The 13,535-nt window shown below is 41.5% G+C and overlaps 1 protein-coding gene across 1 annotated transcript in view; it reads right to left on the bottom strand.

Moving 5' to 3' along the window:
* btbd7 (BTB (POZ) domain containing 7) overlaps nucleotides 1–13,535 on the bottom strand; it is a 25,863-nt gene extending 12,328 nt beyond the window's left edge. The window contains exons 1-3 of the mRNA XM_082515581.1: nucleotides 12,908–13,535; nucleotides 6,457–6,684; nucleotides 2,827–3,978 (exon numbers count right to left, since the gene is read on the bottom strand). Coding sequence (XP_082371707.1) covers nucleotides 2,827–3,978; nucleotides 6,457–6,538 — 1,234 coding nt within the window. The 5' untranslated portion in view covers nucleotides 6,539–6,684; nucleotides 12,908–13,535. The remainder of the gene's footprint in view (nucleotides 1–2,826; nucleotides 3,979–6,456; nucleotides 6,685–12,907) is intronic.

Raw genomic sequence — 13,535 nt, 5'->3', positions numbered from 1 at the left:
CAGTCAAAGCAGTCAAAACACAAGATAGGGCACTGAAATCGCTGGTCGGTCAGAGAGCAAGAAGGGAAGGCAGCAATGAAACTGCACTGAAGGGCTATCATCTCTTCAGCGCGCTTGAAAAATTAATAAGGCTTTTAATACTGGTTACTATTTGAGTGAGATGTAGTCGTAAAGGGAAGCCCATCTTGAGAATTAATAAGGAAGAATGACAGAGAGCTCTACAAAAACCTCCAAGGGCCAAACCTCCTTGTAGCCGGAGGGAAGCAGCCAAGGAGCACGTAAAGGGGGATGACAGTGTGACAGATGAGAGGGGGCTCTTTCTATATGAAACCCCTGACATAAACCTCTCTGCTGTCTCCTAAAGAGACGTCGCAGCAAAACAGTTGGATGGCTTCTTACAAATTTCAAGTCTCATAATTAACCCAAATTAGGCAGATAAACACACTTTTCCAAAATGCACAAAAATATCTCTAGGAATGAAGTGATCTCAAAAAGTGTAACAACAGGAAGTTAAAGAGTAGAAAGAGAGACTTGGATAAAATAGCATCAGGTTAACCTAAACTATTTCACCACATTCCACTTTGAGGTTTGACGGGAAATGATTTGAGCTGTGCAGAACAGACGGAAAGGGAGCAAAGAGGGATAAAAATACCCCTCGATTAGGGGCTTGTTGAGAAGGTGGGGGGGTGGAGGGGGAAGACGAGGTGATGGTGTGTGGGGATGACACCATATGCCTCCTTGTTGCTGGCTTAAGCTGCCAGAATGACCCTGAGAGTGACACCCAAAGCTTGAGGGTGGGAGCTGGTGTCTAACCAGTTGTGTGTCCAGTGCTATTAAAATCACCACACAGGTCTTAAAAAAGGTAATCGACTCTCAAGCCTTCAGTCAATACAGCAGCTACACAGTATTGATCCTCTGCTTTTAAAAGATTTTAATACCAGCATGTTTATTGCAATAAAGTGCTGTGTGTTAAAAAAAAAAAAAAGATGTACATGTATATTTTTTATTACTTCCTCTGTAAACAGAATGTGTGGTTTCCTCTTATCAGCTTAAAGACCCACACCTACTTTAGCACATTAAGATTATGACATGGACTATATTTGTATTAATGCTGCAGCATAAGTTTGGAGAGAAAAAAAAAAATTCTGGCTACTCTATAGTGATCTCAGCTTTATAAAACAGTGTGCCAACAGAGCATATAGACTATGTTATATATCTGCAGCTGCCTCACCATAAAAAAATAACCTTTGAGCTACAGAGGAGTGAAGAATTGAAAGAAAACACTCACAGGCTTTTATTGTGAAACGACAGTGGTGAAGCTGTCAAATCGCAAAGTATATTTTAAATATTCTGGATGTAACTGTAAACGAGTGTCTTAAAATAATACTGGTTTGATTTCATTAGAAAGCACAAAGCAGTCAAACTCTCTGGTCTTTATAGCTTCATTTCAGTATTAGGCAAACTAATTTCCTATACTGTGACTATGAAGATCATTATTGGCCGAGAAGACACGATAAAGTAAGAAATTGTGTTTTGTCACTTTTGGATTCACACGGGCCAAATTCGGTAGTTTTGCATGTATTTGAAAAAGACTGCTTTAAATACTGCATACTTGAAAAGGTTATTCCGATTAAAGTGGATTTTTGTTTATTTGTGTTGGAAACTGCAAAACGCTCAGGTGCCACTTTGGAGGAAGTGCAGTGGAGGAAGCGACTGGCTCATGTAAAAAGTATGGCTTTAACCTTTGCTACCAGGGTCAAAAAAAGAGTGTAATCTGAGTAAAGATAGAGTAGAAATGAAGTGTTGACAGAAGCACCTCATGTAACAGAGAGTGGGGCTGTATGCCTCCAGAGGGAGAGATAACCTATATCAGCCTGTTTCTAACACCCGTCACAGCTAGAGTAATCTGCAGCCATATTAAGTGCAGAATATTAAGACACTGAGTCTGGTAAAAAAATGACATGAATGCATGAAAAGAGACGTTATAGCAGGGTTGAGTTTTGCAAGGCATCAACTCACGTACAAAATTCTATCCTATTATGATAAAAGTCTAGCTCATATTATTAAGTTAATAGAAAATGACACAATTATGACAGGCTGGACAGGCAAATTGACTCTAAACCTTATGATCAGGCTATTGAACTACAGTTGGTTGCTGTTAAGGTTTTAAGCAATTTGTCGTAGAGACCTTGCCAGCACTTTGACTCATGTATTCTGCAGACAGGAAGGAAGAAATTACTTAGGAATGAAACTAAACAAAAAAATTTTGAGGCAGATTGTTTATCTGGGACTTTTTTTTGCTCATTTCCAGCTCCATAATTTTAATCTTGTACTCTGCTAGAATTGATTCACAGTTCGACATAATGATTATTTATATATCCGTATGTTATACTGGGCTGCTGTTCAGACTCTCTGCTACTATCTGAAACAAGCCCCTCTCCATTTAAGCCAACGTTCCTCTGGCTGGCTGCCCTTTAGAAGGAAGATTTATGGCAGATGGGAAGGGCTTCTGTCCTCACAGCCAGAGCTGTGTGCCCAACATGACCATATTAGGAATATGTCACTGATGTCACACAGAGCCACGAGTTAAAAAAAAACAAAAACAAAAAAAACTGTATGAAACAAAGCATTTAGAGCAATAAGAAGCCGGAGCTGTTGGCTCACAGGGATTATTCACATATAAACCAACCCACATTGGCCATGTTTATTATGAGCATTGACTATCCTAATAGTATCAGTAAGACAGAAAATAAGCAAAATAAATCAAAACAGAAAAATGTGGTTGCTATCACACCCTATGTTGTTGATATTGTGACTATGACTTACCTTGAGCCAGCATGCTAAACTCCAAAAACAGAGCAATATGGTACAGCTCCATGGCCTCTTCAGTGCGTGTGCTGGCCCCACGGCTCCCTGACACTAGGGCTTGCACCTCACCGAGGCTGCCTGCTGAGGGGCTGCCACGCAGCACCAGCCCGAGCTCGACGACATCCGTGTACATGCAGTGGAGAATAACCTGCACATATTTTCGTGGTATTATGGACTCATCCAGCACTATGCGGGTGGGTGTCTGGAGTGTGCGCTCTGTCATTTCCTCGCCTGTGCGAATACGTCGCTGCAAAAGGTTCCGAAAGAAAGGAGAGCGTGCTGACAGGATAGCTTTGTGAGCCCTAAGGTCCTCGTCTGGGGTCCCTGCAGCTCCTGGGGCCCCATTGCCTCCTTGACTCACTGATGTTGCTGCAGCCACAGCTCCTCTCTCATTACAGCTCTCTATCATTTCAGAGTCTGAAGAGAAGCTGAGCAGAGCGTCATAGTAGCACATGTAGTCAAACAAGCCCTTCATGTCTGCCTCCAAGGAGTTAGGTGTACCAAACTCCTCGCTTAGCTGCACTAGCACATCCACATTCTGAAGCCTCGTATCCCCTGCTCCACCCACCCCAAACTCCCCAGTGTACAAGTAGTGAAGTAGGGCGGAGAACATGGGAACATCAATGCCAGCCGTGTCAATGTCCATTAGAACCTCTGCTCCGTACCCGGGAGATGAAGACAGCAAGGTCTTAAAAAAGGGGCAACGGGGAGCCAGGATGGCCCGATGAGCTGGAAAACAAGTACCCCGAAAGATGAGGTCCACATCTGTGCAGTACTTGTGCTGGTAGAGAGCGGCTAGATCCCGCTGCAAGCTAGGAGCCTCTGGACGTGCGAGGCTGGCCTGGAAGCTCAGCTCCTTGAGGGCTGCCGTTCCCTCATACTCCTCCACCAGGGCGTTTGTGTCACGGACGTCCCACCCTGACAAAAGCTCACGCATCTGCCGCGCATGATCCGCTGAGCGGCTAGACTTCCTCCTTTTGATGAACCTCCGCTTGAGAGTCGCCAGACCAAGACTCTTCTTCTTCCTGTCTGCCGGCCGCTCATGGCCGTGCTCCAGGCTGTATAGCTTTGACTCCCAACCATATCCCTGCTGAGAGTAGGATGAGGTCCCTGGAATAAAAACAGCTGAAGGTTAGCCTAAAAATTATTGTGTTTTAAATACATCTAATTATAATAGAAAGAAATTAACAGTTTTACATTACAAAAAAATAATTAATGGTGGGTGGTCAAGCTTTCCCTTACACACACACGGCCCTTTTTACATTTTTTAGTTTTCATATTGGGAATTGTGACATTTAGTGTACATTCATAACATGTTTTAGGTTTACCTGACAGTCCTGTGACAAATGTGTTCATGCCCCCCCCCCCAAACAGCAACTATGGGTCCACAGTTTGTAAAAACGAAACAGTAAAAGGTGGTATGTACAGAAGTTTCAATGCAATTCAGCCACAATTTAGGCAGATAAACACCTTTTTCTGCCAGCTGAAAGACTTTCTATTCTTGGTTAAGCAATTTTCAGACACTCTTGCAGATCACTTCCAGTTCTTTCTTTTTTTTTTTTAAAGACTGTCTTACACAAATTGCATGTTAAATATACCCAGATTTTCAGTGATGTTCATGTAATGGGATTGTGAGAGCTCGATAAGGCGTCCATGGCGTAGACCATGTATATGGATCACTTCCATTTCTGTCAGCCCAACCTTCCTGCAGCTTCTTTTACCATCATATGCCCCCCTCCCTTTTTTTGCCCACCAGACATGTTTTTTTCCTGAAAGTTTTCTTGCTCAATAATATTTTGTTGATTTTCACAGTTCCCTTTAAATGCTATTTTTTAATGCCATTCTGGGCACTGGAAATTGTAAGCTGGAAGCACTTTGATATCTTTTTAAAGCTTTCCCCTGCCTTGTAGGCGACACTTGGTTTCATTTTCTCATCCTCAGTCTTTGTTAAGAGGAACCCACGGTTACTGAATCCTGGATATGTTTGAAGAGTCAGAGAATTTAATCAAAGAGAAAGTCCTAATGGTAATTCTTCTAAAAACCCCAATCAAATTCTACAAGTGGAGGGCTTCCACAACTTTTGCACAAGCAAGCCACAGTTATTTCTCAGGTGTTTATTTTCAATTTTTTAGGATCAAGAAATAAAATGAATTTGAAAAGAGGTTCATTTTAGAGCTCCTTTGCTGCAAGAGCTGTATTTGTTTCTTTTTTTTTTCCTTGTTTCAAAAGCAGCCTGCACCAGTTTACTGTTGTATATCTGTGCCCTGCTCTATCAAGCTAAGGACACTCATGCCTGACCCAGCTACCAAAACATCTGGATCTAGTTCAACAACTGGAAAAAAAAGGAAGGAAAAAAGTCTTTATTTTTTTTTCAGACCAAACCTTGATCATCACAGACCCAATTATAATCCCGTCCTACTTTAGACTCCTCCATCAACGTAGGTCCATTCATGTATTTATGCCCAATCAATTACACTGAATAGCAGTTATCTTTTGCTTGAGAGGCAGGACTTGTACGTCAGAGGAACCTCTGCCAAGGAGATCCTCTCTGCCTGCCTTTCTCTCAGGATCCATCAGTGTGACCCAAATAGTAATCATTCTAACACTGTGAATCATCTATGGCCCCGGCCAGCTCAACCAAGCAGCTACAGAGCTCAGAGCAAACGGGAGAGGTCTCAGGGGCTACTGAGATAATTTGGCTCTTTGCAGTGCTTTCACTTTGAAGTGGAAACCCACATAAACCCCAGACTTAAGTCATTCTAAAACTGAAATAAACACTTTTTTTAACTTAAGAAAAGACTTATTTAAATTAATCTCTGGAGCAGCTCTCCAAACGCTCTGGCACTCAGGACTGCAGGGAAAGCTTTAAGAGCCATAAACTAGACTCTGCCACTTTCTTCAACAGCAATCAAAAAGAGTGCTTAAATGTCGACAATATGTACATACAAGCAAACCACTACACTCCATGTCAGACAGGTTTTCTGAGGATACAGGTACTAACTGAAGGCCATATGCTATGCTCTTCAACAATGACAGTAGTGAAATTGGAACAAGACCAAAAGCGAGAGAGAGAGAGAGAAAACCCCCCAAAAAACCTCTTCACATTAAAAACTCAAAGTGCAGCTGTCAGCCCATTCAGGCCAGAAAGTAGGCTATAGTCAGTCACAGGGCTCACTTCCTGTCTACAAGTTAGATTTCAGTTCTGACAAATAAATACTTAATGCAATTATTTGTCAGCCTTAAACAATAATTTAAGTCCATATGGCACAGTAAAGTAGATCCACTGCTTTTTAATGAATTCAGTTGTACTCAAACGCTCTGTTTAAGAGCTCTCATGCATAAAAATGTTCACCTATTGCACCATTAGTTGCCATGGAAGCAGGTTAATATAATGTAATGTGTATAGCAGACCATCCCATTATGTTTGTAGAGATATTTTTTAATCAAATCTGATTCTTGACTCTACTTTGGACATGAAGAGAAATTGGGTTTTTCACCAGTAATTCATCTAACAAAAGACATTTTGCCATATTGTAAAAATAATAATAATAATCATATACATGAACTGACCGGTGATGCACTTAATACCTATAAAAGTCTGTTGTGCCTGTGAACCTCCCCCTATCCGTGGGGAGCACGAGTGCGGGTAGCTGGATCCATTGGCACCCATCCTCGGTTCTCTTCACTTGCTATTTGGGGGTCCCCCCTCGTGCTGAGTCATTCTGCTCAGACAACGTATTCCTCTCAGTCGTCAGTTGCGGGTCAGGCACGGGTCCTCTGAAGCATCCTCAGAGCTCCAGGCCCAAGCTGCCATGGCTGGAGGAAGAACAGAAGGAGAGATATTTAAGCTTAAGAGTGACTGCAACATTGTGAGATTGGACTTTTTGGAAAGATAATGAATGTCAGTGTTAAGGAAGGTGAACAGAGGAGCACTTAATATTATCTATCGCGCCGTTTCAGCCATATTGATTTCACGGCACCGATGAATCATAGCCGTCTTGCCATTTTACAGGTTTGAAGTGCTAAAAATTGAGTTTTTGTGAAAAGTGAAAATTGCATGGTCATTCTCCTATCTATAATCTTCAACAGTGACTCCAGTTAACAGAGACTTCCCTATCCTCCCCTCAAGAAATGACAAGCAGTCAACTACAATGTAATCCAGATGTGGTGGGGGACTTTCAGAGGGAGGTACAACCCAGAACAAGTTACTCTGCTTTTGCCTGTTATCACCTTAAACTAGAAGTAGTCTAATAAATGATTTGGGTACTTTTCCAGTTCAGTCTGTAGCCAGTGAAAACTCTTTAGTGTAGATATGTTTGACTGTAGACTTAATCCAGTATTGTAACATATTATGTTATGGGGTGGGCAACAAATATACAAATATAGAACATAGCATAAACATAGCATAAATATGTCTCTTGACAGTGATTCTACAATACAGTTTATACAGGGGGGTGCTTCATTTTCAATCCTTCCTCTCCAGGAAGCTGATGAATTTATTTATCATGAAACTGTAGTTTCTTGATAAATAAACGACAAGAAAATGAATACAAACCAAACCAGAACTTTGTACCTTGCATTACTTTAAAGTATAGGAAGTCTAATACATGACCTGGGTACTTTTCCAGTAGCCAAACTGATCCAATGGGTAGCCAACATTTAGCCAAATCAGCTCCAGAGATTAGATTAACACCCGTTTTAAGGCCTGAGATATTAACACACATATACATCCACACACAGCCGGTCCTGGTGTGTATTTGGCACCCAGAGCCATTATGCTCGCATGGCTACAAATCAGTGTGGTCTTAATGAGGTTATACTCAGGTGGATACGTTTGGTCTTTAAGAATTTGATCAGGAAAAGTAATTCCCCCTGCAAATTCTGGTGGACGCAGCAAGTGATCAGCAGAACATTATAAAATAATAGCTTTTCATATCATTTAAATTATTTTCTACATTAATTTTCTATCATGATAAAAGAAAGATAATATATGATTGGATAATGGGTATTTAACTTCTATTTTATCAATGAAGGGAACATTTATGTTTTAGATTACACAAACCTTAACAGCCGACTTTATGCAAATCAGTTCTCCAATGTGACAAAAACTCTACCAAACAGACATCTGAGCACTCAGTTGGTTGTTAATTCATATGTTTGGGGGACCAGCTAATAATTCAAAGACAGAAGCTGTGCTGCAGATGCAGAGTTGAGCAGCTTTAAGTTGCTCTTTACAGTCATTACCATAACTTATTGCTGTGAGCCATGGCAATGGCCAAGCAGTTTTCCCTCTTCTCTTTTCATGCTGTCACCAGCTATGATCTAAAAGAAAACAGGGCACCTCATTAACTGAGTGTACTGACGACTACTCAAGCTAACAATTGCAAACTGAGTCTATCTGGCTTCATTTCGACAAGCATGTAGACTGCAGTTATAGAGCTGGATTGAGGGGGTCAAGCTTTTCTTAAGATTTTGCACTCGTTACTCTTAAAATGTTGCCCAAGCTTCAGAAAGTCACACAAGCCCAAAGAGCAAACCAGAGAGCGTGCAGATGTCTGGAGACGTGTATGCCGGATATGGGAAGTATAACAGCGGTTGAAGTCTGCCCTTGGCTGGTGTGAGCAAAGCTTTAAGTGCAATAACTTTTATCAGGATGTTATAAAAAACATTACAGAGGTGCAAAAAGTTGGAAAGACTTTAGGACTATTGGGGTTTTCCCAAGGAGGTTGAAATCCAGCAAAGACTTTACCAAAAAACAAGGTGGGATCATAAAAGGTCATTAAAAAGAAACAAAGGAAACTCTGTCATATAGTGTCCACTAAAAGAAAGACCACTAATCAAAACAGAAGAAAACTATAAGTCACTGCTCTCAGGGGAGCAGTGACTTATAGTTTTCTTTTTTTTCTCTTTGCGTTTCATTAGTTGAATCAGATTGGGTTTATCTATAACAGTAAGTTAGATGAAGTTTCGACTGCAGTTTATGAGTAGTCAATTCAGAAATGCAGGCAAATCCAAAGATTTTTGCAAACTACTTCTTGCAACCAAAGAAGAGGAGAAGATTCCCAATTTCCCTCTGCACTTACATCTTGGCATGAATGCGTCCCTTTATAAACATTACTAAGAAATTTGAAAATGTAATCCTCATTGTGGTCCTTTAAATAACTCAACACAAAAAGAGTCACGTATATATTCTCATTTAGTCTCTTTTGTATATTAGACCAAACTTAGAACTGGAGTGTGATGGGAGATCTGCTTTATCTCAGACTGCTGGTTTTCCTGCCTACCATACTAATAAATCATAGTGTCTGCCCCTGTAGAGAACCACTCCACAACCTCCCAAGGGTTCAATGGAAAACCACAGCCTCTTACTCCACACACAAATAGTCACCAGGCAGTCACACTAGAGCACTCCAATAAAAACATTGGTTGATCTTTATTTCATTAGACTGCTTTAAATAAGCCCCATCTTCACAGGGAATTAATTTGGACAAAATTAGAAATTGAATTTGAATATGTAGGAGAGAGGAAGCAGCCCTTGAGATATATACTGTCTTGTTTACAAAAAGGCAGCGGTGGTGGTGGTGGTTGGGGTTCTCTAAGGAGCAGAGCAGAGGCAGAATAAAACAAAGCAACTAACGCATCCACTGAACACCACACCAACTTCCCAGCGAGGCGGCTTTAATTCATTCAAATTAGCGAACCAAATTTAACTTTAGCTGCAGTGCTGAATTCTAAAACCATAATTTAGGGCAGAGACCTGACTCATAATGTGCAAGAAGCATTTTGGCCATAATCTCTCTGATGTCAAACATTAAGACACTTTCCTGCAGTTTAGATTGAAACACTGAGGCGCTCTGTTGTTGCTCAGGCTGGGAGCAGAGGAGGGCAGTGCCACAGACGGGGGAAGGCAGACACCAGCCGAGCTGGACTATGCGTCCCTAATGAGAGGTGACAAGAGACACTCCCTGCCCCCACCTACCTCTACGCACACGCTGTCATGGACACATATGCACCCTATCAAACCGCTCACCTTGCCTCAGTCATGGATCACTTTTATGTTATTTTAACAATCAGCCAGTTAAAGGGGCTTAAAAGACAAAAGAACAGCCGTCCACTGAACATACAAAAATTACTTGGCACGCGAACAGGAGCGATGTATTATTCAAATGACTGTCAGGGCTCTTTATTAATCATTTATGTGGATATCCTCATCATGGCTAGAGAAAACGGAAGAGGTGGGTACACAGGTCTTCGGTCCTGTACGCAAGCCCAAATTTTAGCAGCACATTTCTATTATTTCAGTGCAGCCTTTTCACAAGTCGTTTCCATAAACCTGAACTCATCTGCTGGAACACACACGCAACCGGCGTTTGAAGTCAAAGTGGCAGCGGTAATTAAGCTAGAATGGGCTTGACAAGATTTCGCCAAATTAACGGTGATGTGGAGAATTACTTGGCTAGCATCGAAGATGATTGAGAATTTCCCATTTCATTCCTCTTCGGTAATTTTATAACAGCTTACTAATCTAAAAAGGCGCACACGTCTGTGCTCAAACAGCTTGAAGAAACCTGCGCGCTGTGTACTCTACTAGTCCCACTGTGAATCTTGTGAATAAAACTATGTCCGCTTTTTGATGGACGTCTTTGTTTGGTTCAGTGGCTAAATGCCCTAATCCTCTGGAAAGGAGCCAGTGCCACAGTCAGGCCTGAATGAAACACTGAAATACTCTCCCCAAACACTTTCCTGTCTGCAATTACACAGCAGTGTCATGCATTAAAGCTCTCACACACAGAGCTCTTCAATTTAATGTTTCCAAAAGGTATTTTTATTAGTCCAATGCTGACATATGTGTGTATCCATTTCACAATAGGAATCACAGAAGAAACAAAGTTTATGTTTCTGATTCACATACAACAAGAAAAACAAAAGATGCTGGCTTTGGGGGATGAAAAGAAGTTTTACTGTCACAAAACCTGTTAAATGACCTCTGGGGTAAGTTGCCCATTACGTCTTTTGCTTACAGAGCTGTGCAGAAATACAGCTTTCAGTTACAGATTGTCTGACTCTTTTGATATTTGATACAATCAAGGGTGCTCTGGAAGGTCATAAAAAAGCAATGCAGCAGTGAGCAGAAACCAGAACTCTCTAACACAGAGTGACCTCCATGGCACTGATGTGTCTGCACACATCTCGCAGCAAGATACCTGACTGGAACAGCCACCGAAGGTTGGTGGAAAACAAAATAAAGTCCGCCCTTTTAAAATAATAGTCATATTTTGTCTGAAACGATAACCGGAGAACGCAAATTCAGAGGCAGAGCAGACCGCTTATGCCGACAATGTTTTTTGCCAATCAGGTAAATCAGCATAATGTTGTGTCAGGCCATTCAGCTGATTACAGATTCTGGCAGGAGAGCCATGGGAACCTAAGGAAAAATCAGAACAAGCTAGAAAACAGACAACACAGTGAAATGACAGAAACAGAGAGAGGAAACAAAAGTCCCCACGATGATGACTCATGGTGAGCAGCCTCAGGATTAGCCTGTGTCAACTAACAATATGAACCGTAATGGTGCATATTTGACATTTCACTGAGTACGCTGTCAGCTGATTACGTTTTGCTCTAGAGGCCATGAAACAAAATGGCAAATATCAAACACAGCTACCTCAAAGTTAATTTGTTTGATTTGAATACATGATGGCAACTTATCCAACAAACACTGGACAGATGAATGTCATCCTGTAGGTGTGCTTGCAATGGAAAACCGAACAGAACCATCATGTGAAGTAGGCATACACTTAATGACTGCGCAAACATAACCCAGTTGTCGATCTTCAGAGAATGAATGGCAACTCAGGACACAATGGGTGCTTATTTTGAGTGAGATGTCAATGCTCATTGTTGGGTTCTCCATCCAACTGGCCAGGGTAAACAGCATTCAGGGTAAAGTGCGGCTGACTGAGTGGCAAGTATTTGCAAGCTCGCTGCCTTTTCATGCCAGTCATGGATTTCTGAGCACTGTAACACTGATAATTACATGTCATTATACAGCTCTGAAGCACTGACACAAATACTTAACCCAGCGAAATGGTAAACATGAGCACTAAAACGCACGGGGAAGGCACCTTTATTCAAGTGAGGAGCTGCAAAGACAGACAGGCTGCATTTTAGAAAAAGATGGAGTTAACGGACTGACTGCTGAGTCTACCCGCAATTTCAGTGAGATTACCATGGGATTATCGCAGACTGCATATGGCTCCTCATCACTTACATGAATGCTAATGCCAACAAACATCACATACGTTGTTAGGAAAAAATCTCGCTACAGCAACACTAATTTTCTATTGGATGGGTTAATGTCAGATACCTACACAATTCAAAGAAGTCATTGGTATCTAAATCTATTATGGTAATAATTGTATGACTTGTGGAAATTATTACAAGACCTAGCCACGCAATAAGTCTTCATCTTTACACAGCGGCTACAATTGCGGTTTAAGCTGTCCCCAAAGCTCAGTCTGTCAACTACTGTGTCACACAGATGCAATAATCAGCAACATGTAGGTTTTTCTCCAAAGTGACACAAAAATCACACTTATCCTGAACTTTTCTACCAATCCAGCCACACGCAAAACGAAAACAAATAAGAGCAGTCTTCTCCAGCCCGTATGAAAATAAATCTAATTATTTGCAAAGGCTTTGTTAGCCTGCCGTTATCACGGAGCTATTGTTGCTCTCTGGGCTACCGCTGCTCAGCGGAAGCTTTGGTTAAAAGTGCCTTTAAGAGCAGAGAAAAAAAATAAAATTAAAGCGGATTGTTTTTCGCGGCTGATAAATAAAAAAGGGAAGTAATGTCCAAATTGTATGGCGACAGCCCAGCAAGAGGAGTCATATTCACCACAGCCCTGTAATTAGTAGCATATCCTAAGAGGCTAGGGTAAGCTATCTCTGCGGTGTCGCTTTGACTTCAGCCCTCGGAAATTTACTTTGAGCAAGATGAGATGCAACTGTTGAAAAGCGGCCGTTAAAAGATATTTACCAGAAAGTGAGGAGCTTCGCAGGCATTATTTTTTCTTCGTTTCCCCTCGTAGTTTAGGCAGCACTCCGATCCAACTTGTCTCAGGCAGGGAGAGGGAGAGAGAAAAAAAATGCAGCTCAACACCTTCTTTTCCCAACTCTGCTCATTACGCACGGCTCGACGTCAACCTTTGGTCTCTAATGTGCAATAGTTTCCACTTGCATCGACTTTCCGGTGATTTTTCAGCATCTACCTCGACTAAAAACTAAACCCAGACCGTTTTAAATCTCGGTTCGGTTCGGTATTTCCCCTTAGTAGCACAACGCCTTGTTGGGTGGTTGTTATGGCCTATCCCAACGCTACCCGTTTCAAGTTAGCCAAAATAAGAAGGAAACTTCCGGTCATGTTTTTCAAAATAAAACCTTCAAACGCGAGAGTTTACTGCATTTTCGTTGTGCAGTAACTTGCGACCCAATGAAAAAGCATTTCACATCCCGCGTTTGATATTCAAATTTTGCACAAATTCTGCAGGTGTCGAATAAATTTAAAAGGCACACTTTGCTCGTGCTCTGAAACGTCTTAATTTTGGAAGTAAAGTCTATCTTTCTTTGCGTTTAGGTCAACTTAACACTCTCATTGCTGTATGCCG

The sequence above is a fragment of the Aulonocara stuartgranti genome (genome assembly GCF_965226115.1).
Source record: "Aulonocara stuartgranti genome assembly, chromosome: 19".
Lineage (NCBI taxonomy): Eukaryota > Metazoa > Chordata > Actinopteri > Cichliformes > Cichlidae > Aulonocara > Aulonocara stuartgranti.
This window is presented reverse-complemented; position numbering and strand designations above follow the sequence as displayed.